This window comes from Lathamus discolor, chromosome 1 (assembly GCF_037157495.1).
Source record: "Lathamus discolor isolate bLatDis1 chromosome 1, bLatDis1.hap1, whole genome shotgun sequence".
Taxonomy (NCBI): Eukaryota; Metazoa; Chordata; class Aves; order Psittaciformes; family Psittacidae; genus Lathamus; species Lathamus discolor.
In genome coordinates, this window is record NC_088884.1 from 68,487,438 (window position 1) to 68,513,770 (window position 26,333).

At 37.7% G+C, this 26,333-nt stretch overlaps 1 protein-coding gene across 1 annotated transcript in view; it reads right to left on the minus strand.

The window, feature by feature from the left end:
* Positions 1-26,333, minus strand: part of TNRC6B (trinucleotide repeat containing adaptor 6B) — a 136,095-nt gene that overhangs the window by 45,069 nt on the left and 64,693 nt on the right. The window contains exon 5 of the mRNA XM_065677680.1: positions 1,434-1,521. Coding sequence (XP_065533752.1) covers positions 1,434-1,521 — 88 coding nt within the window. The remainder of the gene's footprint in view (positions 1-1,433; positions 1,522-26,333) is intronic.

Genomic DNA, 26,333 nt, shown 5'->3' on the forward strand with positions numbered 1-26,333 from the left:
CCTTGGTAAACACCCACAGCAGTGTTATCAAGGTGATCTGTATAACCTTTACAAGTTTCTCTTGTATCACTGAGTATCAGCATATAATCAAGTCACTAGCCTTCTAGTGACCAGGGCCTCCTCCTCCTGGTTCCTACATATATTTTTTGTACTTGAACCTTAAACAGCAGCAACACTGAGTCAAAAAGACACTGAAGAAACCTTATTCTGTAGCTCCTGATCTTTTGCAGTATAACTGGGGATGTATCAACACAATGGCTGCATAAAGACAACAGAAATGTACCACTTTATTTGCAGCTAATTTAAACTGATGGACTGAAATTGGTGCAAAAGCCGGATTTAAGATGACCCCGGATAAGATAAAATTTAACTGAAACTGGTGCTGGCTGGTCTAAGCAGAAACCTAGAGAATCTAACAGAGAACAATGTCAGACCTTTTGTACGATCTGTTGTTACTGAAACAACTGAAACACGGAGAGTACTGAAAGAAAGTAAAGCCTTCTGCTGTCAATTTCATATCATCAATGAGATTGGAAGGGACAGCCTCTGAAGATCTAAGTCCACAATTCCCACACCAGCTCCCCAGCTGCCCCCTGGAGTCTGCCTACCTCAAAGCAAAGTCATCCAAACCAGACACATCCAAATCGGACTGCCACGTCCAACTCATTTTTGAGCATCTCCAAAGATGGAGGTACCACAACCTCTCTGGAAAACCTGTTCCAGTGGTTGCCCAGTCACACACATGCAAAATAAGTCTTTTAATGATTCAGTGGAATTTCCTGTATTTTAATTTGTGCACAATGCTTTGTGCCTTGTCAGTGGGCACAACTAAGAAGAGTGTGCCTCCACCTTCTTTACTCCCTCCTACAAGGCATTTATATATACTGAAAAGATCCCCCTGAGCCTTCTCTTCTCCATGCTGATCAGTCTCAGCCCTCTCAGCCTCTCCCCTATTTGTCAGATACTCCAGTTCCTTAATCATCTTAGGGGTTTTTCCTGGACCTGCTCCCAGATGGTTACATGTCTTGTACTGGGAAGCCCAGAACTAGACAGAAAGGATTTTACCAGTCAGAAGCATGGATAAAGAAGCAGAACTCAAGTTCTCATGTCAAGTTAATTCTTAGAACAATCTGCTAGATTTTCAGTGAAATAGAGAGCTTCTAATAGACCAAGTGTTCAAACCCAATTTAAAGTTTAATATTTTATATTAAAAAAAAAATCTTTTGCTTCACTTGACACACTAAGGAGATTAAGTGTTCAGTTAAACACTTAAGTTCCAGAAAAATTACAAAAGAAAAAAAAAGTAATAAATTAATGAAGCATTACTCTAAACAACCAAGTTTTAAATCTCAAATACAAACAATTTAATATCTTACCACCCCAATACTATTTATGTTCCAGCTGGATGAAAGTATTCAAAAATCAAAACCTACCTTCTGAGCAGATTCCTTCTTTTTCTTATCCTCTTTCTTCCTTTTCTTGTCTTCCATTAACTGTTCTTCCCTTTCTTGCTCCTTCTCTCTGCCAAAACATGAAAAACAACAGTATGAGCACAATCAAATTGTACAAGAGCCACACATACTATATCCTTTTTCCCCCCAAGAAAGAAAGCCAAGATACTAGATTCCTCTTATCATCATACTTCATTTGCATTTGAGGGTTTTGCTCTAGTTGAGATTAAGAAAAGCACCTTCTAAGCTCAATGTGGCAACAATCACGCCACTTGCTGCATAAAGGAAAATTCCTTTATTTGGATCAGGCCTCTTATGGAAGTACCCTGTATAAATTAACTACGTGCCTGATACTAGAAAATATCTTCAAGACATTTTGGCCAAAGAACCCTTTTAATTGGGTTGTGCTATTATTTAATGAACAGTCTCATGAATCTTTTCATACGATAAAAAAAGGAAAGTTGTAATTTAATATATGATGGTCTGGTCTGATACGACATTTATCTTCACAGGGGGAAGACATTATTCTATTGCCTGTAGCTATGTCGCTTGTAAGAGACTAGAAATGTCATATCACATCAAAACCATCATTTATTATACAAATCACTAATTCAATTTCTAGCCTATTGTACCCACCCACAAAATTTTTGTGATGAAACTTGTAATATAAATTACTTTCCAGGGAATCTATTTTTTTTCACAAGAACACTCTTTCAAAAAAGGAATTAAAAAATATGTGCAGCTGCTATTGTTGTCGAGCTATCATCTTGTTGCTATGCTTCGTGTCAAATATGAAAGTACTAGAAAATGGTTAATTTACTGCATATGTGCTATTGGCTGAACTGTTTCTATGGTGAATCACATCTTTGTTAACCAGTTCTCTTCTCCTCCTTAAATTTAAGACCAAGTTTTTCTGCTCACTTAGAATAATTTCTTTTTGTAAGGAAAGATAAAGACTAAGGCAGTAAATGTAAAAAGATGATCTGATGGATAAAGGGTAGGATCAGAGACCAGAGATGTGCACTTTATGAACAACTAACAAGTATAACTCATGATCTTTCAGAACAAGTTATTATAAACAAAGCTGAGGTTTATAGTTGTATTGAACTATTTCTTATATTTATGCACAAACTAAAGCTCTTTTCTGACCATAGTTTAAGCAGCTTAGAGTTGGCTTTGCTGTCACATCATTCAGACTTTTCCTTCCACTGTCTTTACGTAGTACAGGTAGTATTTTTGTTTGCATTTTCACTAGATACTGCCAAGCCAGTTAAGAGACATTTACACAGCTAATCAAATCCTACCAAAATACTTTGAGATGTCATGTGTTAACAGCTTCCTGACTGAGAACTTCAAAGAATTCTCAAAGAGAAAAGGTTCTAAGGACAGTAATAAAATGCCTTCCTGGTTACCTGCAGTCATAAAGGCACTTTCCATCTTCATGGATGGAGAAAATGGATAAAGGCAAGATGAGTCCTTAGTAACAACATCCTGGGATTATTACCAAATGCAATTCATACATAGTAGCCAGTTTAGTCTGGATGTAACAAAAGTTTGAGGCAAGCATTCCACATCATACAGAACAGTGTTTTATGCACAGTCTGGTATTACTTAAGCCAGGTCAGTTCTCGCCCTTTTCTGTTCTCTATAAAAATGTCAAAGCACACTTTCCAGCCCTAAACTCTGGCAAGGAAAAGCCCCACAGGTTTTTCAATTTTACTAACAGCAAAAACATTAAGCACTGCGAGACTGGTATACTTCCCATTGTCATGGCACTGAGACAAAAAATGTTGTTTTCTTTGAGCCACAAACTGTAAGCAATAGGAAAAAGCTCTCCAGTGACACCCTCATCTTTCAAAATTACTATAACCTCAAATTATGTTTACTACTTTTGTACTGTCAAGCTGTGTGTGTCTCTTGGGCTGTAGTGCCAGTTACAAGAATATTATTTCTAAGAAACTTTCTTGCAGCAGGCAAAAGTTTCAGAGCTGTCTTAAAAGAGCTGCTGAAAAAGGGCAGGATCAAAATACAAACTGACTTCCAGTAACTGCCTGGCACACAGCCTTCTACTTAAAAGCACTTTCCTTAGTTTTGCGACCAGAAGAGCAGGGAATGGAAAAGAACAAAAAAAAGGTCATATGTAAGCTATGGCTTACAGAAATGTGCAGCACTGATAATCAAAGAAGTGAAGGATAGAAGATCCACAGCCTGAAAATAAACACCTAGTTATGGGCATTTGTCTTTGTGATACATCTTTTAGTAAAGATGTGCATTTAATATTCCATTGTGCACATCATCAACAACTACAATATAGCAATAATCAATACTTAGTAATTTAGGCTTCAATTTGTGTAAGCACACACCTAAGTTCTACTGAGATGGAAGGGATCTTTCCGAACACTTGGCTGCATCACATGTACAAGACCACAAAGTTCCTGGCAAAGTGTAACTGAAACCTCATGAACACATAGGAAATATGAAGTTCCATTCTCCAAATGACAGAGCAAGAATTCGTGCCACAGACACACTAACCATGTACCACTGTGTTGAAAGTTCACTGAATTGGCGTGGGGGGGGGGGAGGGGGGGAGGAGGGGAGTAGAAATAGCTTATTGCCATTTTGGGTATCACACTTGCCATCTTCCCACTTTCACTCTTCGATGCATTTCACTAACATCTGAAGTTTTTATGATCAATGGTTTCCGTTTTCCAGTTGTACACAAGAAGCTTGTTAAACACAAACTTAGCTTGCAGGATTAAGTCTTCCGATAAACTTAACATACGCAAAACTTTCAAGAACCTCATCAATTCATTCAGAAGACAATGCTGCATATTAACCCTCCCGCATTAGCTAAAAGATAATTCCTCCTGGCCCAGGCAAAAAAAGTGGAGGGGTGGGTGTGTGTCCACAGTGTACATTCCAGCAACCAGGTGCTTAGATTGACAAGATCAACAATGGGAGAAAAATCCATCAACTCCAAACAGAGTGAATTTAGAGTAATACAATGGGGTGTGGTTCCGGTATTTGTTACCAGCACACAGTAATGGGAACACGGACACACCACAACCCTTAAGAGGAAGTTTGCTAAACAGCAACCAGAAGCCAGCTTTTTTACTCTAGCTTTCCTGAAGAAAGCATGTGTTGATCTTAAAAATGACCTGACTGCACATTAGTTTGGAATTAACATTGTTAGGAAGCATTTCTGAAGTGTATTACCGACTTAGTAATTTCAAGTATTTGAAGTAAGGCATATTAGCAGCTTACAAATTATGAGGAATTATAGATTGTAATAAAAAATGTTATTTATAAAATACCCAAACCAAACAAACCTGCTAGCTGCGATGCAGTACACTAAATACCGTATTGAAGTTAATATAATAAACTCTTGTGGCTAAGACAAAAGCAACCATTTCAGAGAGAAAATAAGGTTTTTCAGCTAATTAACTAAAGAAGTAACAGAAAATACATTTGCAGTCCAAGTTATTAGAACACCCACTTCAGGAAAAAAAAAAAAGTAAAAATAGGTATTCAAGCGTGCCCTCCCCTAAAACAATTTACCATTTCTGGAAGATGTTAATTCCTTCAAAATCTTAACATTCATTTTCCCCAGAAAACTCTGTCTTAAAAAGACTTAATTCTCACAACGTATGGGCTTCAGGCACGGGCAAAGGTCAGAAGTTGTCTTCAAAGTTTTTGCTATCATAAACTGAACTCTGAGACGAAATGACGTATTACGTATTACATTCTATCTGCTGGTAACACATTTTGATCGGTAGAGATAAAGTGTCACACAGAGCATTAGTCTACGCAAAACCCCCACAAGCCTATAAAGTCAACCTCAACCTAAAATTGCAGAGAAGAAATAGAAGTAAAACATAAAAAAATAAAAATTCCTAGAAACTCAGGAGTGGCACCTCAGGGTAGGCAATTCCCAGTTCCTTCTACAGGGCTACAGGACAACAATGTAACACTGTTCAGAAGCTCCTCATAGGTAAAGATGCATGCTAGATACTGGTCCTGTGAGTCATCTTCCCTCCTCCTGACCCCATGCTTTGGCTTTACTTAGTCAGTACAGTTAACTCACTATAGTATAGCAAAAGACAGGAGTGACAGGACACTTCTATTGGTGCATCCTGTTCTCTGCACCGTAATAAGCACAGGATGATTTACAAATCTGCTTCCAAACTGTGAGCCAATTTGTTCCAGAACAGGGACAATTTCAAAACTACGCTTGTAGAATCAACAGCACTTAAACAGAACAAGCTTTTATCTATACAGCTACAAGGTCAGGTTAACAACTTAGTATTATCTCTAAAGGCTTTAGCCATAACTATCCAGAGCTCAAACGCCATCACCTTATGTGAAATAACAATTTGCATACCTAGACCAGTCTCATCCAGACACAACACTTGATGTAACCAACTTTTTCTTACAGACAGGTCTCTAGTGATCCAAAATATATACAAAAGAAAAATACAAAAGGACTTGAAACTCGAGGGACTAAACCAGAAAGTTAATCTATAAAGTATCCAACTTTAATCAAGATTCAAGGCAAGGAGAATTTCCAGTGAACTACAAGCATCTGCTCCTCAGCAGTTCTTAAAGTTTCCTCAGTGTTTTGATAAATTATACAGCCTGGATACCAGCAGAATTGGGCATCACACTCTGGAATTTCGGATGTGTTGCAAAACACCTTTAGAACAAGCTCACGGCCAGGTACACTCCCAAGGCAAGAGCTCTTCTCAGTCTATACAGGGATGAAATATCTTAGAGAAAAGTAAGCTGTCTTCAACAGTGCTATTCCATGAAGAGCTTGTTGCTACCACTGGTAATGAAGTAGGTTTCATTTTCTTCCACTTTATTTCCCTTTATCAAGCTCTGTCCCTCACCTTCCCTTGCTTGAGCCTTCTCTGGAATTCAGATGATTGTATGGTAAGAAAATACAATTCTTAAAATCTCACCTGGACCACTCCCCCCATTTTGTAAATGGCATTGGCTTAGAGTATTATAAGATGAACTCCAAAAGTAGAGGGCACAAGCAGCAAGGAGTCATCTTCTTTCAAATGCATTAAATTGGTTGCAGTTGAATGAAACTACACTTTACTTACATCTCCACACAGCACCCACTTAAAGCTGCAAACTGTATCATAGAAAGATCTACTAGTAAAAATGACTGTGTTTTCTTTTAAAAGAAATTTGTCCTACGTTGTTCAATCAGGGACAGTAGTGACAGGAGAAGGGGTACTGGGTTTAAATTTAAATGGGGGAAGTTCAGGTCAGATGTAAGGAAGAAGTTCTTTACTGTGAGGGTGGTGAGGCACTGCAACAGGATGCCCAAAGACATGGTAAATGCTCCATCCCAGGCAGTGTTCAAGGCCAGGTTGCACAGAACCTTGTGTGACATGGTCTAGTGTGAGGTGTCCCTGTCCATGGCAGGGGGTTGGAACTGGATGATCTTAAGGTCCTTTCCAACCCAAACCAGTCTGTGATTCTACGATTCTGTGTTTCCTCTAGACTGTATTTAGTCCTTTATCCCATACTCTGCATATGAGACGTGCACTGCCACTTGCATCTGAGCAATTCTAACTGTAACAAGCGCTTCACTGGTACAATCTTCTAGCATAACAGTATTTATATTAAAAAAACACATTAAAAAGCATAAGCTGATTAGAACTAAGGGTCATAAGCATAGAAGAAAAAGTATACTACAAACTCCCAAATGAGTTCTTGCACATTGAGGTGCAAGCCCATCTTGCTGTAGCAAAGAATACTGGCACTCTGGCTCAAGGTGGATGAAAGCTTTTCAATCTGATGAGGAAGCTGGATATCAGAGACTAAAAATGAGCTAAATTAAATGCACTATTTCCTGGATTAGTCTTTTACTTCTACTTCCATTCAACATATCCCACTTAACAGACGAACTCCATTATTTCAACAGCATGAGAAGACTCTGGCATGTCCAAACACGCAAGTGTGTTCCAGCACATCTGAACAGGACTTCAAACGGAAGCAAGATGGAACACAGCACGGGATAAATCCCAGGACTGACAGACTCTAAATTCCTAAAGGTAAAATTACTTACATTAGACTGAGCCATGTAAAGAGTTATGAGCTTGCTGATCAAAAGATTAAAAATAGGATTAATTAGTTGGAAACAAAAAAATTAAAAATGCACAACACCACAGCCACCTTTCTTGCTAAGCAATGCTTGCATGAATAAACTAGACAGGCCTAAGACATACAAAAGCTGGCTAAAGAGGAGACAGACATTTGGAAAAGTCAGCCTTCAGGCTGAACTGACAGAAATGGCGTATGAAATTATTTTAAGCCAAATGAGTTCTGACGTTTATAAGGAAAAAACACCGATCCTTCAGAACAGCACCCCTGAAGATCCAGAATATAAAAATTCCAAGGAGAGGTAATAAATAAATAAATACATATAGAAATAAAAATTACTTGTTTGCTTGAAATAAAGCTGATGTTTACAGCATCATTGAAAAACTGCAATATTGAAGCAAGGGGTAAACTACTAAGTTTAAAAACAACCAGCTTATAAAAGGATGACTGTCCCACACTTTCTGAATGAAAGTGCGCTCAAGATACCAGAACTCAGTCCTTCAGTAGAGTATGAACTCAAAACTTTCACATTTGTAACATGCATGTATGCAAGTACACACGTAAGACAGTAACACGTAAGACAGTGTGTCACACAGCCTCTTCCCCTCAGGGCAAGCTGTGGATTTTACACACGCACAACTTAAACTTTGCCATGTATGAAACAAAAACACTTTAGAAACCCTCATTTTAGAAGCAGTCCGCAACACAGCATTTTCAAAAGGCAAACTATTATTGCTCATCAAGGAGTTAAGAGTAAGCTGCTTTTTTGACTTCTCTGGCTGAAAACCAAAACAGCGTCACAGCAAGAAGTCTGCTTACTTTAAATAGTGTATCTGGAACAACCGATATGCTTTTATCGCAGCAAAACATCAGTAATTCGGAGCTGCTGTAGAAAATAACCAACTTTATAAAACTGGCATACTGACTTCACTAAAAGCATGCTTTTCTAAAGAAAGACTCCTCATATACTATTAGACTTGCTAATAAAGTAAGAGTCTTTGTGGCATACTCAATATATATACATGCAAAATTATTTACATAATAAAAAGAAAACAACTCTGACCATAAAAGGCTGTTTACTTTAAAGAACTGGACAGTGTAAGCCCTAAAATACATCATCAAATGTTCATACAGAATGAGGTTTGTTCTCAACAATTCAGCAATTGGTTTGGGAGGGAGGAGCTCTACTTAACTTTTAAAAGTCTCCTGTCAATATCAAAATCTCAGATTGTGTAAAAAATAAATGGAAATGTTTTTAATAGTCTATATTACTTTGCTTACATTCCTTTTATATAATTACTCTGCTGTACCCCTTATATACTTTAAAAGAATGACTTCGACGTATGATTTCCAGATGTGAGCCACAGTTGACAAGGCAAGTTCTAAGGAAACTGAGAGCTACAGCCAAAGCTCTACAATGTATGAACTGAGCAAGTTTTCCCCTTACTTCAGTCTTCAAATGCTTTAGAGCTCTTACAAGTCAGTAAATATTATTTCATAGCATGTGCACTCATGCATGCCAAAGATAAAGTGTTGAGACAATTGTGAAACACTGTAAAAATAGCCTAAGAATGGCAAAACGTTAAGTTAGGAAACTGCCTGTAATTATTATGTCCAGTAATCTATCATATCAGAACATTCATTCAGCAAGACACAGTTCTACTCAAGACTTCAAGGATTTACATGATTATCAAATAACTCTATTTTCCTCTAGAAACTATTCACACATGTAGAAAGCTCCATCATCTACAACTGTTTACCAAGAAAAAGATCTTTGTGGTTCTGAAAGCTGCAAAAAATATGTACAGAAATGAATCAGTAACAAACAACACGGAACCATTTACAAGAGAACAGTGACCATGAAATCTCAAAACAAAACAAAACAAAACAACTTGGCCCTGCTACAGGCTTAGAGAGAAAACGAGTCAGTTTTTTGACTGGGGAAGAGGTAGCAGGCCTCAAGAAGTAGAGTCAAGAACTCTGTTCCACTACAAATGACCTATCCTGGAAATATGTTCTCTCAAACCCAAATTAACAGAATCACAGAATGGTTTGAGTTGGAAGGGACCTTAAAGCTTATTCGGTTCCAACCCCCTGCCATAGGCAGGGACACCTTCCACTAGACCAGGTTGCTTAAAGCCCTGTCCAGTCTGGCCTTGAACACTGCCAGGGATGGGGCAGCCACAGCTTCTCTGGGCAACCTGTGCTAGGGCCTCACCACCATCACAAGGAAGAATTTCTTCCTTACATCTAAACAAATCTACCCTCCCTAAGTTCAAAGCCACTCCCCATGTCCTGTTGCTACATGCCATTGTGAAAAGTCCTTCTCCATATTTCCTGTAGGCCCCCTTTAGGTGGTGGAAGGCCACTATGAGGTCTCCCCAGAGCCTTCTCTTCTCCAGGCTGAACAAGGCCAACTCTCTCAGTCTGTCTTCATAGGAGAGGTGCTCCAGCCTTCTGACCATCTTCATGACCCTTCTCTGGACTTGCTCCAACAGGTCCACATCCTTCTCTGAGGCCCCACAGCTGGATGCAGTACTCCAGGTGGGGTCTCACAAGAGCAAAGTAGCTTGCTAAAGCCATAATTTCAGCAGGTAGGACAACAGACTACCTCACAAAACATTAACTGAAGTCCTTCAATTTCTGCAATTATAGATGGGTGGAGTGGGGGGATACAAAAGCTCTGGACAGACTGAGGTGAGCTGCTGCTGAACTTTCCTTTGCATATGAGACACTTTTTACTACACTCTCCCAAAAGAACATTCTACCTGCCTCACTGGCATTTTGAAATACTTCAGGAGCCCTACTTCACTATACATTGCATTAAATGAATGCAGGCTACCTGGGAAAAGTGCCAGATGTCAGTAACAAGATTGCTTATTAGTCTGCAGGTACAGTATACACAAAAACTTGCAAGTATTGCTTTGTATTAAAATATTACATGACAAACTTTAGCAATTTTTGAAATCTCAAATGGCTTGCACGTCAAGAGAAAAAAATCCTTATATTTGAAAACTAACAGAAGAAAAGTTACAGCCTAAACAGCCCGTTTCAGTTTGGTTTTTAACTATTTTTTATATTTTTTAAGACAATTCATCTTTTGGAACTAAGTGATACTTTCTGTACTAGATACAAGATACTCTTACTGGTCTCACCATCAGAATCACAAATAATTCCGACTGAATGAAATGACCTCTGTAAGTCACTTCCATCTAGAGTCTGGCCTAACCCCACACTCAAAGCCATCATTAAGCAGATTGCTCAGGACCTAGTCACATTCTGAGTCTCCCCAAGGACAGAGACACAAACTACCACCATTGTGGAGAACTCACTCCATTTTTCCACTACACCCATTGCATCTGCCTCCCCCATTCTGATGAAATCTCATAATTTCTTCCTTGCAATTTATGTTTGCTGCCTCTTGTTTTATTACTGCAGAGTCTGGCTCTCTAGACCCTCTCATTAGGCAGTTGAAGACAGCAATAACATTGCCCCCGTACAATCTTCTCTTTCTGCAGCTGAATTAGGGTTGGAACTAGATGATCTTGAGGTCCTTTCCAACCCTAACCTATGATTCTAACTATTCTATGATTCTAATGCAGTTCTCTCAGCCTTTCCTCATGCAAGATGTACTCCAGAACACTAACTTTCTTAGTGGCTATTTAATATCTCAGTGTCTTTTCCTGTATGAAAGCCAAAACAGGACACAGTATGTCAAAGGTGGATGTATAAGTGTTGAATAGAAGAATCACTTCTCTTGACACACTGGCTATGGCCTTGCCAGGACATGGGTGGTTTCTCAACAGCAAGGACACCCTGCTGACTCACATTCTACTTTGTCAGGACCTTTGGGTGTTTTTCCTGCAGAGCTACTTTCTAAACAGCATATGCTCATGCACAGGGTTATTTTGCCTCAGGTGTAGCATTTTCCATCTACCTTTGTTGAATTTCAAGAAGTTTCTGTCAGACCATTTTCTCCAGCATACCAAGTTCCCCGTGCAAAGCAATCCTACCCTGCAGAGGTGTCAACCACTCAGCCCATTTTATAATTACCTGCAAACATGCTGAGGGTACATTCCATCCCACTGACCAGGGCATTAATACGGAAGTTGGACATTATCAGCCCCAGCACTGACTCCCATGAGGCACCATATTACTCAGCTGCCAGTGCACTTTGCATCGCTGACCATGATACACACCAGCTCTAAATCACTGACTCTGGCAATCCCACTCTGGAATCCTTTTTCAAAAAAATATATTACCCAAGAATAGAATGAGCAAGTATTTTTGTACTTAGTGGTCCAGTGAGCAAGCACCTAATTACAGATTTGTCTTTTGCAGAACTGCACCAGAAGTCCCTAAAAGACCTACCCCTCCACTTCAGGTGTCTGTATCGGCACACTACTGCATTCTGCAGCACAATGGACTCCATAAATCAAGCTCAGAGCTCTACTGGCAGCTTTACCAATGCCTCACTGGGACTTAGAACTGGTTACAAGTTGTGATGCAAGCGACTGCCACCTTAATAACCCATTTTTTGTAGATGTGTATGAGAAGTGATATAAAAAAATCCCTGTTTACTGTTAATCTTCTGACTGCAGTTAAAAAGCAAATGCTAACCCCTGACTACAATGTAAACTTAATTTTAACAAAAGCAGCTCTGTACCCTCTTAGATTACAAACTTCTGTTTTAAATGCCAAGAACAGACTTATTTTTTAACACTAAAAAAAGTCACAAAACCTGAATCTATTTGCTATGGGAACTATGCCACAGTATGCACAACAATTATGACATTTGTTTTAATGTCAGAATGTGACATTTCAAAAAGAATACTGGAAAAGTATAATATAGTTTAATTAAATGAAGCGTTTTCTTCCAGAGCATCATTCATAGCATCAGCACAGGCTATGTAGACAGTAAGGAAGTGGATCATACAGAATCTTTAACAACAGGAAAAGTTACATTCAAAACAAACTTTAAAATTTCTTGTATTATGACTGACATTTTTGTATTTGTGTTTCTTAAGCATTAAAAAAATCAGACCTTAAAGAGCCTGGTAAAGATACAAACTATCTGGAAATACAGGACAAAATTTTAGGGGAAGGTGGATATACAGAAAACATTACATAACAGCATATTACAGTGTTATTGCTGTTGATTAACACACTTGAAAATACTGGAGGCTTTGTTAACTTTCATGGTATGGCACTTCAGGAGGCATCAAGGAAAAAAAAACTGAAATAAATGCATGAATGAAGTAGTTTCTATATACTGACAGTTAAATTACTGAGGAAAAAATCCAAACACCCAAACATCGACAGAAGCATGCTGCCTAAAAGCAGCTTCTACTGAATGATGAAGCGGTTGGAATTCTACCTGCCTGAGGATACTATACGGATACCCTCACAGCATCAGAATGGTATAATTCATATTTCATTTTACAAGGAATTTGATTGTTTACTTTTATTCAGTTTCCAAAGAAACACTCTAAATTCACTTGCTACAAAAACCAAAACACTTTATGCAAGTTAATTAATAACCTGACAAGCACATTACATACCTCCAGATCTGTATAATATTGTAAAATTTTCCACATACAATGCTCCAGGGCACTATAGCAATGAAAATAACATTTATCAAACTGTAAGTCATTATTTTAATTATACTAAATCAAAATACTAAAGCAAGAATGTATTTATTTTTATCAGTGGGAAGTTAAGAACAAGGTTTTCCACCCAAGGTTATTATTCATCTGTTGTAAGCCAAACTGGAAGAACCAGTGAGTTAAGGTTGCCTGAACTTCTAATACATTAAAAACTCAACTCTTGCAGCTTGCTCAGATTTTCTTGGCAAAGGTATTTAAGGTTTGTATTTTCTACCCCAGTTGCCGCCTGAGGCAGTATTTATTTTTAACAGGTAAGAAAATTCATTCAGCTACTTCCTGCAAATATTTAGTTACAAAGTTGTACGACTGTCACAATGTCCATCAGGAAATCTAAAGTCAGAAGCAAAAGTATGTAACACCTTTTGCAGGTCTGGGAAACACATAAATCTTGCAAATTAACATCTCTTCAAACAAATCCATCTGCGTACATTCAGTATATTCAGCTGGAGTTGGGCAGGTAAAATCTTGATATTCCATTACTAATGGAATCAGTAGCATACTAAGTATGCTGCATAAATTAAACTAGCACGTTTTATTCTTATAACTAGGGTTATATGAAGAGATTCTCCCCCTACCCCCCCGCAACTGCTGTTCTTGAAGACTACAAACCATTGTTTATCCCCAGTAGACAAGCACTATTTCTGTCCATCCTTGTTCCAGCTGAAGCAGGACTAAATGTAAGAACCCCCCAACCCCCTCAGGAACAAGCTGTACAACCAGACTGCAATGAAGGAGGACAAAGATCCAGATGCTTTTGATTTGAATCCACCATAATGCACATGCTTCAAGCCAACACTTGCATTCAGTTATGCCTCACACTTCACTGGGCAAGTTGGTTCCTTCCTAAAGTACTTTAAGTACCAGTTTTGAAACCCCTCGTTTTAAACCATATCTGTGTGCTTTGTGCAATGAGTAAAATGCAGTTGCATAGCATCTTGTATGAAACCCTGAAACCAAAACCCTGAAACCCTGCATTTGCATGCATGAAGCATGGCAAATAACTTCATTTAATGCTACTGCACATTACATAATTAGAAAAATGGTTGGCTGGCTAAGTCTTAAACAGATGTATACTTTTCAAAAGTTCACTGGTATCTTGTAATTTTAATGACAGTATATAATCATAACCTTCCTCTGCTAGATGAGGGAAAACCCACACAGGAGACTGATATGTGTATAGTTATATAATAGCCAAATACGAGATGCTATAAGACCTGGTTATCAACCCTGGCAATCACAAAGCTCAAATACAGACCGTACTCAGTCTGAAGTAAGAACTCGCTTACCAGCTAAATACCATGGATTAACAAGTTCTTCGAATGCAATAAAGATTATATACTTCACAGTCAAGTTGCAGTTAAGCACAGCGTGCACTGAACTTGAATGACAAAGAGATCAGTAACACACAAAATTCAGTCTGGTCTATGACTAGGTAATACATGTTCAAGCTCTTATGCTGACTTTAAAATGCAACTGTTACATCCACTACCTTCTCAAATCTGATACTTTTTTAAATTATATATTTCCTTCAGAAATACCAGCCCTGTTTAGCAGCTCCCTGAAGTTGTACATTACCTTCCCACCCCCCCCATTTCAATTGACTTGGGGGAGTTAAGAATGATACTTAATAACACATGCCACAACACAGAGCTTTCCCAGGATATGTTACAAAACAAGAGACTGCGTGACCTGCTCAAGGTTACAAAATGACTCCATTGCTCACTCTGAATTACAAACTGGCATCCTCCTGACTCCTCCTGTATTTTCACTAATAAAATAATACCACTACTGAACACTTGCACAGCTCCTTTCATCACAGAATGTCAAAGGCCTTTATAAATATTAATTACGCATTGCAGCAACACTAAGAAGTATGTAAAACTTAATTCTGCACATGAGTAAACCCAAGCAAGGAATGAATAACCGATGTTCAAAGTCACAGGACAACTCAGCAATATGTAGAGTAAGTGGCTCTTGCCATTAAGGAGCACTCCATTCGAAACAAGGACATAATTAATACTCCAAATGTGGTGTGAACAAGCCCTGATGGCCAATACATTACACAGTCATGCTCAATCCTGCAAAGAGGACACTAAATTTCAGGCAGCATTCTCACAACGACACAAAGTTTGGCTTCCTCTGAACAGAGAAAGCTTTCTCATGAGATTTCAAGTAAAAAAAAAAATCTGTTTTTTCTTGTCTGGTAACTTTCCTAGAAAAGACAGGTCTGAATGTGATATTCTTTGGTACTTTTACAAAATTGACAAGCAATAACAAGCTGAGGCACAACTCAAAGAAAAATTCAGACCCCAAAAGTGAAAGTAAGCTGCTACTTAACACTGAGTCACATGCTCCAATAATTAAGGGGGGAAAAAAATACCAGTTCAAGAACTGAATATCCATTCTCAAAAGAAAGAGCCTTTATGAGTCCAAAACGAATGTTTTCAGCAGACTGATATATTTGTAATCTATTAAGTACTTCAGTGATCTTACCATGTCTTATAACATGCCGATACTTGACCCACCACAAACATCACTCCTTCCTTTTAAAATTATTTACTCTTTCCAATGACCATAACTATCACAAGACACCAATCTGTAACACTTTCGGTGTGAAAGCTAACCATGCTAAAATACACCAAAGCTGATTTGCTTCTATGTGCTGCCACATTCAAAGATTTAAATGGAAGGAGTGAGATTGATTTTTAGATTTTATTAAATTCCTGTCAACCTACCAAAAAAGACCCCAAAGGTGACAAGATCTGAACTCCTGCCAAAATTCCTGTTCACATTGCATTCAAGAACATGACATACATGACTGCAAAAAATACTTTTGCTTTGGTGAAAGGCTATTTTCTAGAGAAGACAAAAGAAACCAAGTTGCACTAAAAACATGTGCAAGATTCACTTTACAGGGATCCCTCTCTGTCAGAAAAGGGGACTTTGTTGTTACAATGTCAATAAAGCAATTATGTAATTCATATTTCAGCCCAGCAGAGTGGTTGTTTTTTTGTTGTTTTAGGTTTTTTTTTTTGTTTGATTGGTTTTTTGTATTTTTTTAATTACTCATCAGGTTGCAGTTTTGTTTTGCTTTTTCTGAACAACTCATGCACAAACTTTACTTCCCATCAAAACAAGATTCAGTCAAGGCTGACAAAGAGTTAGTCAAATGAAAAACAGGGTTTTGTTTGATACTTTAAATTACAAAGTATGTTTTTCTTCTTACTACAGAATGAATAGCCTAAATACAAGTTGGTTTTTTTGGGGGGGTGGAGGGTGTTACACTTCCAAAAGAACATAAGCTGGCTGTAGAAGCTTACTCTCTGGATGAAGCTGTGTATCACTATTTCGCTATTAAAATTTTATCTTGAGTTCTCTTTGAGCACAAAACCAGAGAACAATTCAGTATTATATTTGATATATGGCTTTCATTGCATGAAGCAATTTTTCTTCCCTCTTACATGGGACAACAGCTAGTTACCACAGTTTATCATTCAAGCATTATGCCTTCAACAAAAGCCTGATGAGATTTAACATCAAGGCTTCAGTAAATGGTGTTCCACACCCCATCCCAGTAATTCTCTGGAACCCAAAAGCTGCTGAGTTTCCTTGGGTTAAACTAGTCACTCAGCCTTCAAAAAAAAGGTCCTGAAGATCCTAATCAACACACTGCCACTTAGAAGTATGACCAAGTTCAAGATCGAATACTGCTGAGATACGTCCATATGTATTTGGAACCAAAGAGGAATCAACCTTTTGCTCTGCAGCCACACATAAGCCTTAGATGAACAGTGGTGGTAGTATCTCTCCAGATAAACACATCTACTACAGATATAACCAATAGGGTAACACAATTCTCTAAGTATGGAGAAGCACAGATATGTAATCCTTTTGTTACAATACAGTATTTAAAAGTTTATGTTTTGGTTCTAATAATCGGTCAAAAGCATTTTTCGGTGCACTCAGCTGCTGATCCCTAGCTTTTATCTAGTGTTATATATAATGGATATCCCATGCAAAATGCAAAAACGTGTTGCAGCATATTCTCACACTTTTAGAAGACACTCCACAAGTCTTAGAACTACACTGTTACAGATTACGGTTGTGCTTAAGGTCAGTAAGATACCACTGTAGATAAAGTCAGGACTTTCCATGCCAGTACTACAGAGATTCAGTAAATACTGTATCACTAAACCACCCTATTTTGTAAAGCTATTATTCAATATTAGTTCCTTATAGGGTAATTACAGATGATGATCTGGTGAAACAGCAGTGCTAAATTTTAAGGCAGGTGTTTCACAACAAAAAAGGCTTAAATACATTTACGACTTTAAGTGTATAATTAAACAGGCTGTCCTGTCACACATCAGATTTGGCATGTGGTTTAAAGTATAAGCTTTACAATACACAAAATAACACAACTTCCTCCCTCCCTACTTTTACATGAAGATTTAAACACTGATAAAAGTTACATGATAAATAAAATCAGCTGTCTCCACCATTCATATGATGGAGTGATATTTGTAAAGACGTATACATGACACTGAAGTGAGCAATTCTGTTCACAGACCATGCCCTGTGGTTCTGAGGTTTGCACCTGCTGTTAAGGAACATAGGCAGCGATCAGGTCTCACTGAAGTGTCAGTGAGGATGAGAGACTGCAGATCCTGCACAAGAAACGACGTAAATCACAAGTGCATGAAGTCCTCTCTCCCTGCTGCATTGCTACAGATATTTTGAAGGCCAGAACATGAGACTGACAGTCATAAAATGCAAGAGAATAAATGAAAGATGTGGGGTTTACTATAGATTTGATACGCTACCATTAAAGAAAATTGAACTTTATTCTAGTGCAGTTTGCTCAAAATAAAGAGATATACTAAACTTGGTATCTACTTTTAAAGCAGCAAGACCTCAGGGGCACTGAAAAACAACTGTGTTTGACTGTTTGGGAACCTTCAAATGCGTTAAGCACACGGATTCTTTGCAGAGCCTGGTATGGAAACATTTGTTTGCCAGATGCATGCTGCTCACCCTTCTTACCACAACCAGCAGGCCATATTTTCATTAGTCATTTTCTATTCCAAAGCGAGATCAATAAATTATTATTCAAAACATCACAACTTCATGTCATGACTCATGACTAATTAAGATGTAAGCTGAATTTATTCATTGGCACACAGAATGTAAACTAGAAAATTGTAAAGAAACTCTGTGTAGGAAACAGGAAAGACAAAAACAACAACATAGTGCAAGACATGGCTTGTTTTGAACTACAAGAAACAAATAATCTTTACTCATGAAGTTACTTAAGCAGCCAAAAGATTTAAAGCCTCTCCAACATGGTCTCCTCATACAACCACTTGAATTTTGAGGACATAAAGAAGATTTGATCATTTTGATCTGGCATTCCAAGAAAATTATAGCCTAAGATCTTAAAATGTCAGAAAGGAACAAATAACCTCACCGATGCATGCAATGTCTACAAACACCATCTGCACTCTTCCTTACCTAGAATATTATTTTTGCTTATCTGCAATTGTAAAGTCTGCATTCATACAGAACACTGATCATTGCCCTGAATTAATGTGAGATTCCAATGTTCTCTAGAATCTAGCAGTTTGCTATTTGCCCAAGATACTGTCAAAAACAGTGGAGGAAAGACATGAACAACCAATACATAATAGGAAGTAAAAGGTGCATTGCTATACACTCAATTTCAAAGACTTAAAATTGTTGCTGTGTTTTTGGAGCACAACTGATTGCAGAAGGCTTGATTTGACATTAGCTGTGCACCCTTCTTTCCCCATGAAGAGCAAATTCTTAAATGATAATTCTGAAGGCCAGCATATTATATTGCAAAGCATATTGCATCATAGATCTACATTTTGTGATATGACTGAATGTGTACCAAGGAAAATTCCTTCTGTTTCAGGAATAGCCTAGGAAGACACGTACAGTATACTTCAGAAAGCTAATGAAAACCAGTTGCCACATACAACAAAGAAAGAAACTCACTCCCTTTTTTCATGTCTACCAGCAGAATGTATTGGCACATTCTTACACAGAAGTGTAAAAGCACCTCACTCTTTGAATATTTGTGGCATCTCAAACCCTTTAATTTCTGATTTCCCTTCATGTTTTTAATCATTTGCTCCCATTAAGCATAACAGAGAAAACTAAGATATAAGTAAACATCTCAATATTGCTCTTTGTTTGCAGAGTGGGGAGGGTTTTTTTTGGTGTGTGTTTGTTTTGGGTTGGGTTCTTATTTTTTGGGGGGGTGAGGGGTTTGGAAGAGGTGGTACTGCTTGGGTTTTTAGTATTTTTAACTTGTTTTTTGGCAAGCTATGATTGGCAAGATAGACCCAGCTGTCAGTTCTCCACAGGAAGCATTATCAGGAAGGGCATCAGAAGTTCAGTCAAGAACTTTGTGAGGTCACAGAAAACTGCAACTGCCTAATGATAAACACGTATTTTAAAAGATCTGAGTCCAAGAGTAAATCAGGTTGACACATGGTTAACACTTGAAATACTGGTTTGTTCACATGTTTTTGTTAAAAATAAGAACTAAAGCAGAAAGTTACTAGAGTCCGTGGAACAAAACCCTCACAAGTAGCAGCTACTGCATTACAACAAAATACTGTCACCCTAAACTGAAAGCCTTCCTGATTTAAATGGGAAAACACAAGCCTTTGCTAAACACAGTAGTGTGTCTTAATCCGGAATCTGTGCAGATGGCCTAAAACACACATACAGTGGTAACTTCAGAAAAAAATGTAGAAATATATCTTCATCATCCCAAAAGGAATGGAAAAGCGTGGAAAACACCATTCTGTAGGCCATATAATATAATCATACTGTGTAATCACATAATCATACCCGTTTAATAGCCTATCTAAAATTAGCTACAACAGTTATGAAGTAAAACCAAAAGATCTAGAAAATACTCCATTAACAGGCCCGGATGTTTGCTACCATTCACATTCAATCATCCGATACGCTATTTTTGATTCATCTGTTTTTACAGTCCTGATACTGTGCACCATTCCCTAGCTGCATTTTGAAAAAGTTGCTTCGTTTCACACCTTCTGGAAATAAAGCATAGATTAAACCACGTTGTCTAGACATGAAACTCCTCCTAATTGCTAAGTAAACAATAATTTCCTTATTTCTTAAATAAGGATGTTAGAAAGTTTAAGTGAAAAATGTTCACTGTACCCTCAGGCGTTTGTCTAAACTAAGGATAGTCTCCTACCAGGGAAACAATTTAAGTGTGGTGCTATTTCTGTAGAGTTGGTGTCTACCCGATCTCAGCAGTCGCTCATCTGAGAGCTCTTCCTATTTGTATTAAGTGCAGAAGACAAGATTTTTGAAATTTTGATTGAGGGTTATCATTCCCTGTCTCTTGCCAGGAATGATAATTTACAGTGAGTGATGAATTTTACTTGCCACTTTTGTCATTCACAGATACAGTACCATATCAGTTTCTGGCTTCAGTGCCATTTAAATATCTCTCGGGTTTTAATACAAATAATACAGTTAATACAGTAGCTTAAGATGACTCAGAAATTTAAGAAACTAGTGACTACTCAATCTGAGGACTGCCTTGCTTGAAAAACTGAGCGTCCATTCATACTCAAGAAGCAAGAAGGAAATACTTTAAAATTAACTATTCATTACAAAGAAGAAATTTCTCATGCAAACAGTCAGCTCTGTAATACCTATATTCTGGAAAGCTTACGTTCCTTCACAATATGGACATTCACATCAGAAGGTTGCTTCAACACACAAAAATTCTAAGATGATGGAGCAACATGGCTACGGCTCATCTTCCAGACAGGCACTGTCATCTGCTATGGAAGAGTAAAATAAATTGTAAAGCAAAAGGTAATCTGGAAAAGAAGCTAACTTGAGGAAACCACTGAAATGCCACCTTACAAAACAGCACCATCACAATGGTTCACGGAAAATAAAAATGTTAAGTCACAAGGGAAAAACTGAGGTGGACACTATAGGGATATAACTGAAATTCACCATTCAATACCTTTCTGAAGTTCCAAGACTATGTTGATTTGTCTTATTAAATTCTCAACCCAAGCAGTGTTTGCTACCTTTAGGTAATTTCTGCCTTGTTGCATTACACAAGATTAACAACTTATTTTTTAATAAAAACCATGTATTTCTCATGCTCAGCAATGATGTCCTAAGACACAAAGAAATGCACAAAACTTAAGAGACTATAACTTTCAAAAAGTAACCAACATTTTTACTTCTGAGTGGTTAAAAATACTCTTTTTCAACATCAGTCCTAACAGAGAAATAGTTACATCAAAACCATTTAAAGCATTCAGCATATACACTCACCTAAGATTCTGCATGTTTCTAACAATAAAAATAATTTTTACCTCTGCTGACAGCAATTTGAAGACCTTTCCTATTCTTAATTTACAGCTACCTTTTCCTATCTACCACTGATGAATTTCATAGACATGCGTAACAGAGCTGTTTCGTTTTTTAGACACTATGCAAAAACAGTGGATGATACATGACAGGAATATACAGTATTCACTGTTCCACAAAAAAAAAAAAAAAAAAAAAAAATCCCACACTTCTAATCTATTCTGTTAAACCTTCTATCCTCTTTCAGAAAGGTGGCTCTGCATAAAGACATGTCAACTCTTTGCTGCTATATAAAGTTGAAGGTTAAAATGCGTAAGCTGATGTGGGAGACTACTTCCTGCTGAAAGAAAAGCCCTTTAAACACTAGAACCTCAAATCTAATTTGTCAGCTTATTGATGCTTCCATGCATACTGCCAGTGCAAAGTATCTCTCTTTCCACGAAGGCACTGTACTGAAAAAATGGGCAGTTACTACCTAGCAAAAAGGTTAGCATGATCTTATAGTGAAAGTAACACAGAATACAATCACATAAAATTCCAAATTTCAGGTAAAGGACCAGACCTTCTGCTTTAATCAAATCCATGCACTATGCTGGAAGTGCCACCTGCACTTATGGTACTCACCAAGTGTAATTTACACGTGGCTGATTTAAATGAGGAAGTGTACCAAGTAAGAGTCACCAACTTGTACTAGTGCTCTAAAGATTGTTACAAAAATACATTGGGCAGTACTAGAAACAACATCCTTAGTTAAACCAGCCTTTGATAAGCTTGCTCTTAACTAACATGTCATTTTAAAGAGAGGAAGGAGAACTTTATTCTGCAACTTAAGCTATCTCTACCAGCTTAAACTAAGGGGAACACAGCTCAGGAGGAAACCAACAGCTGGGTCTCCCACTCACCACTGCACAGATCTAGTCGGTAACAGTTCCAGGCGGTGACTGGGTACCAACTCTACTCTAAACATAGTCACTCATCACTATATGGTCACAGTATTTCTGTAAGACCTGCTAGGAAGATCTATACAATTACAATGTATTACCTGCTGTGATAGGTGAATAAAGCAAGAACCACCACAACAATGTCAATCTCTAAAGTGGCCCAGGCTTTTGTGCAACAAACCTGACAGACATCCAGTTTAAACCTCTTCTGAAGCCACAACCAAATGGAATTGGGACTTGTAAACATTAACAGCTGAAACTGAAAGGGAAACTCAGAAAGGGTTTTCCGTCTGGCTCAGTTAGCAGGACACATAAAAAAGGAGATCAAGTAAAAAAAAAAAAGGAGATCACCATCATTCTCAATTTAATGATTCTGGTTTCCTTTAACTGCCAAGGAAATTTTTAGATGCAGCCTCAGTAGCAATTCTTTCCAAGTAAGTGAGCTACAACCACACTGCAAGCACCAGCAGACACTCGGGCACTGTTGTAACTGGGGAAGAGAAAGGAGGACTCAAGTGCTTCAACCCCTCAGAAGTGAAGTATTTTATTGTTAAGCTTTCCATACTTGGATTTCTTTTTTGGAACTATGTAACGGGTTTGTTATTTTCACCAGGAAAAGTGAACATTACTTCCTGGTCTTTTTCTTTTTTTTAAGTTTGTTTTTCTCTAGATAGGTTCCACGGGAGTAATTTAAGAAAATATCCTTACCGTACTTGCATAAGACTGCAGTTAGCAAGAAATGGTACACACATAAACCTAATGTACCTGAAGGGGAAAAAATCCAAGCTCCACTTTATTGCTAGAGCTTGGAACTAATGACATTTTACCTGGAAAAAAAAAAAAAAGGTCCCTTTTACTGTGAAAATTGTTTTACTAATCGCTGCCAAGGTTTTTAACGGTACAGAAAAACACCTGCTGATGGAGATGTTCATTCTATAACAATATTTTACATTAAAACCTCCCCCCTAAAGGGAACTCCTCAAATAACCAAAACTGCCCATTCATTCCATGAAAGCTATTCAAAGCTAAGTTTTTACTTTAGAAGCATGAAAACACCAGTCAATGAACTTACAGCAAGTTTTCTGTTGTACGGCACTGGAGGATAACAATGTTTAAATCCTCATTAAGAACTTCACAAGTGTTAGGTATAGAATGTGAATTTCAGTTTAATAAACAGTTACTTCAGGAAGATTGCCTCTGAACTAGGCTTTCACTTCTATTTTAAAACAACCAAGAAAATCACATACTTTTCAGGGCCTTCTTTCTTCTTCTTTTTTTTTTTTTTTTATGTTAATATTTGTCAAGGTATTAACACAGATCAGGTATTAAGCCTGAATTCCAATGCCCTCAGCAAAAGCCCTTAGTCTGACTTCAAGACACTGGACTACCATTTGTTACAATTTCTGACCCAGCTACATTAACCATACTTCTTGGTAAGTGGAAATCCACAAATGTAAGTTCTTACACAAACCAGAAATTCCAGCATTTGAACTTCTGAGATAGGTGCAATACCCAATTCCATCTTTTTACCCACTTGGTAATTTCAGTTAAATCAGCTTTGTTTCCATAAAGCCATAAAGGAAAAAGAAAGCATCATTCTATTCACAATTCAGTACAGCTGTGTACAACTGGCTTCAGCCCCAGGCCACCAGCCAGGAACTTCTGAGTTCAAGTCTGGCTCTGCCACAGGCTTTCTGTGTGGGCTTCAGTAAGCCTCTGAATTTCTCTGCTGCTCCTCTTCAATCAGTACAGTTACCCCTACAGAATGGCACTTGCTATGTTTTTACAGGCTTCTGCCAGACAAAAAACTTGAATTGACTTTGAGAGCAATTTTTATTATGGTGTAAGTCCCACTAGGAAGTCTCCACATCAGCTGATATTTTTTAACTGCATTAACTGCCAATATACACATATTACATATATGCATATATGTACATATATGATACACACACAAACAGGAAAAGATAAAGCTAGAAAATAGCTAAGTATTTCCAAGTTTGATATAAGAATCAGGCTGAGAAAATGAAATCAAGTTTATATGCTATAATTAAATGTACAATGCAGAGTAACCTACAACCTTGTTCTTATTAACCCAGTGAGCCAATGACGAAATCTGGTTTTAACAGCTTAACGTTAAAGGCACAAGGCACGCAATGCTCAAGCTATAACAATTACAACTAATACTTCTGATTATTACTTTAACAACAGAAAAATGTCCTGTGAAGGAATGCGAAGGAGAAGAAGGATTTAAGCTTAACCAAGTTTCCCAGCACTGAATGAAACATCATTTAAAAGATGAATTTTATTAAGAAAAAGATTAAGGGAAGTTACATGAACTTAAGCTAACCATATACTTGCAAGTCTCTTGTAGAAGGGTTTCACTTCACATTATCTAGACTGAAGCAGAATGCGATGGACTGACACTAGCTAACCTCAGCTCTTCCTGCACTCCAATGATCCAATCATGCAAATACAGCTCATCACCTTTAAACCAATATATGCTGCCTTTAAATTAACCCCTGAGAAAAAATCCTTGTCCCCGGAACTTCATCAAGACAGGCTGACTTTCCAAAAATTAACCTGTTTGCTTATTCACAACCACACAGAGCGTAAAGAATGAAGCAACCGTAGCTTCATGGTACGTTAAGCTGCCAATGTAAATCCTAGACTCTAGAAAGTTTACATTCCACCCGTGTTCATCTTTTTCATCTTATTTTACCTAAAACCTGTTACAAATATACTTCCTACAGTTTTTCTGCATCAGGACATAGGATTTCTTTCTATAAAGTGATAAATGTAAAGCAAAAATGTCTCCCAATTAACAACACAGCAGAGTAAATTAATTCGGAATGTGTTAGTTTGTGATAAAAACAGTCACTCAAGGACTTCATACAAAAAAGCCACTCCAGAACAGCTACCATGCAAAGATAAGGTGGTTAAATGCAAATTAAGATAGCTTTTGAGAAAGGAGGACTAAATTGGTTCAAACTGCTGAAAAATACCTGCATGTAAGACTTAGGATTCTCACATCCCAGGGTCATTTACTAAAACTTTCGACTGCAATTTGGCGGCTTCCAAAACATACTTGCTGATTAAACCCATAAAAGTGAGAGAAATACCATCAGGAAGAAGCACATCCAAACAACATATTAGGAAGATTAAATCTTTACCCAGATGAGATTTTTAGTTTTCTGTATCACACTACCATCAGTGTCTTTCATCAGATGAAGCAGTCACAAATACTACAGCATGGCCAGTATACTGGTTAGCAAGCATTCCTGCCAGGGTAATCTGCTCTGAACAGGATTACAAAATAAAACACAAATAACCCTACTGCCTTGTACACTTTCTCTCTCTCAGCATTGTTTGGCCTGGTTGTGATGTATTAAACAGATAACCTGAACATTACCTGCAAAGGAATGGAAAATCTGACTGTAACACAGGGCTATTGAATCTAAAATTCCCACTAAGATTGCTATAACCACTTCTGTAACAGAGCTGGAGGCTTCTTTTACACTAGGTTCAAAAAAGCTTTTGGGGTTTTACTTTAGGTTAACCAAGTATTTTTACAGGCATTTTGAACCTCATCAACATTTAGATCCCAACCAGCGCATGTGAACCTGTAATGACATCCACAAATTAAAAAGAGAGCTGGATACAGTATGACATACATATAACCTAAATAGGATATTCTCTATTTCTATGCACTGTATTTTTTAACTGTTTTTAATACATATATATATATTTAGCATTTA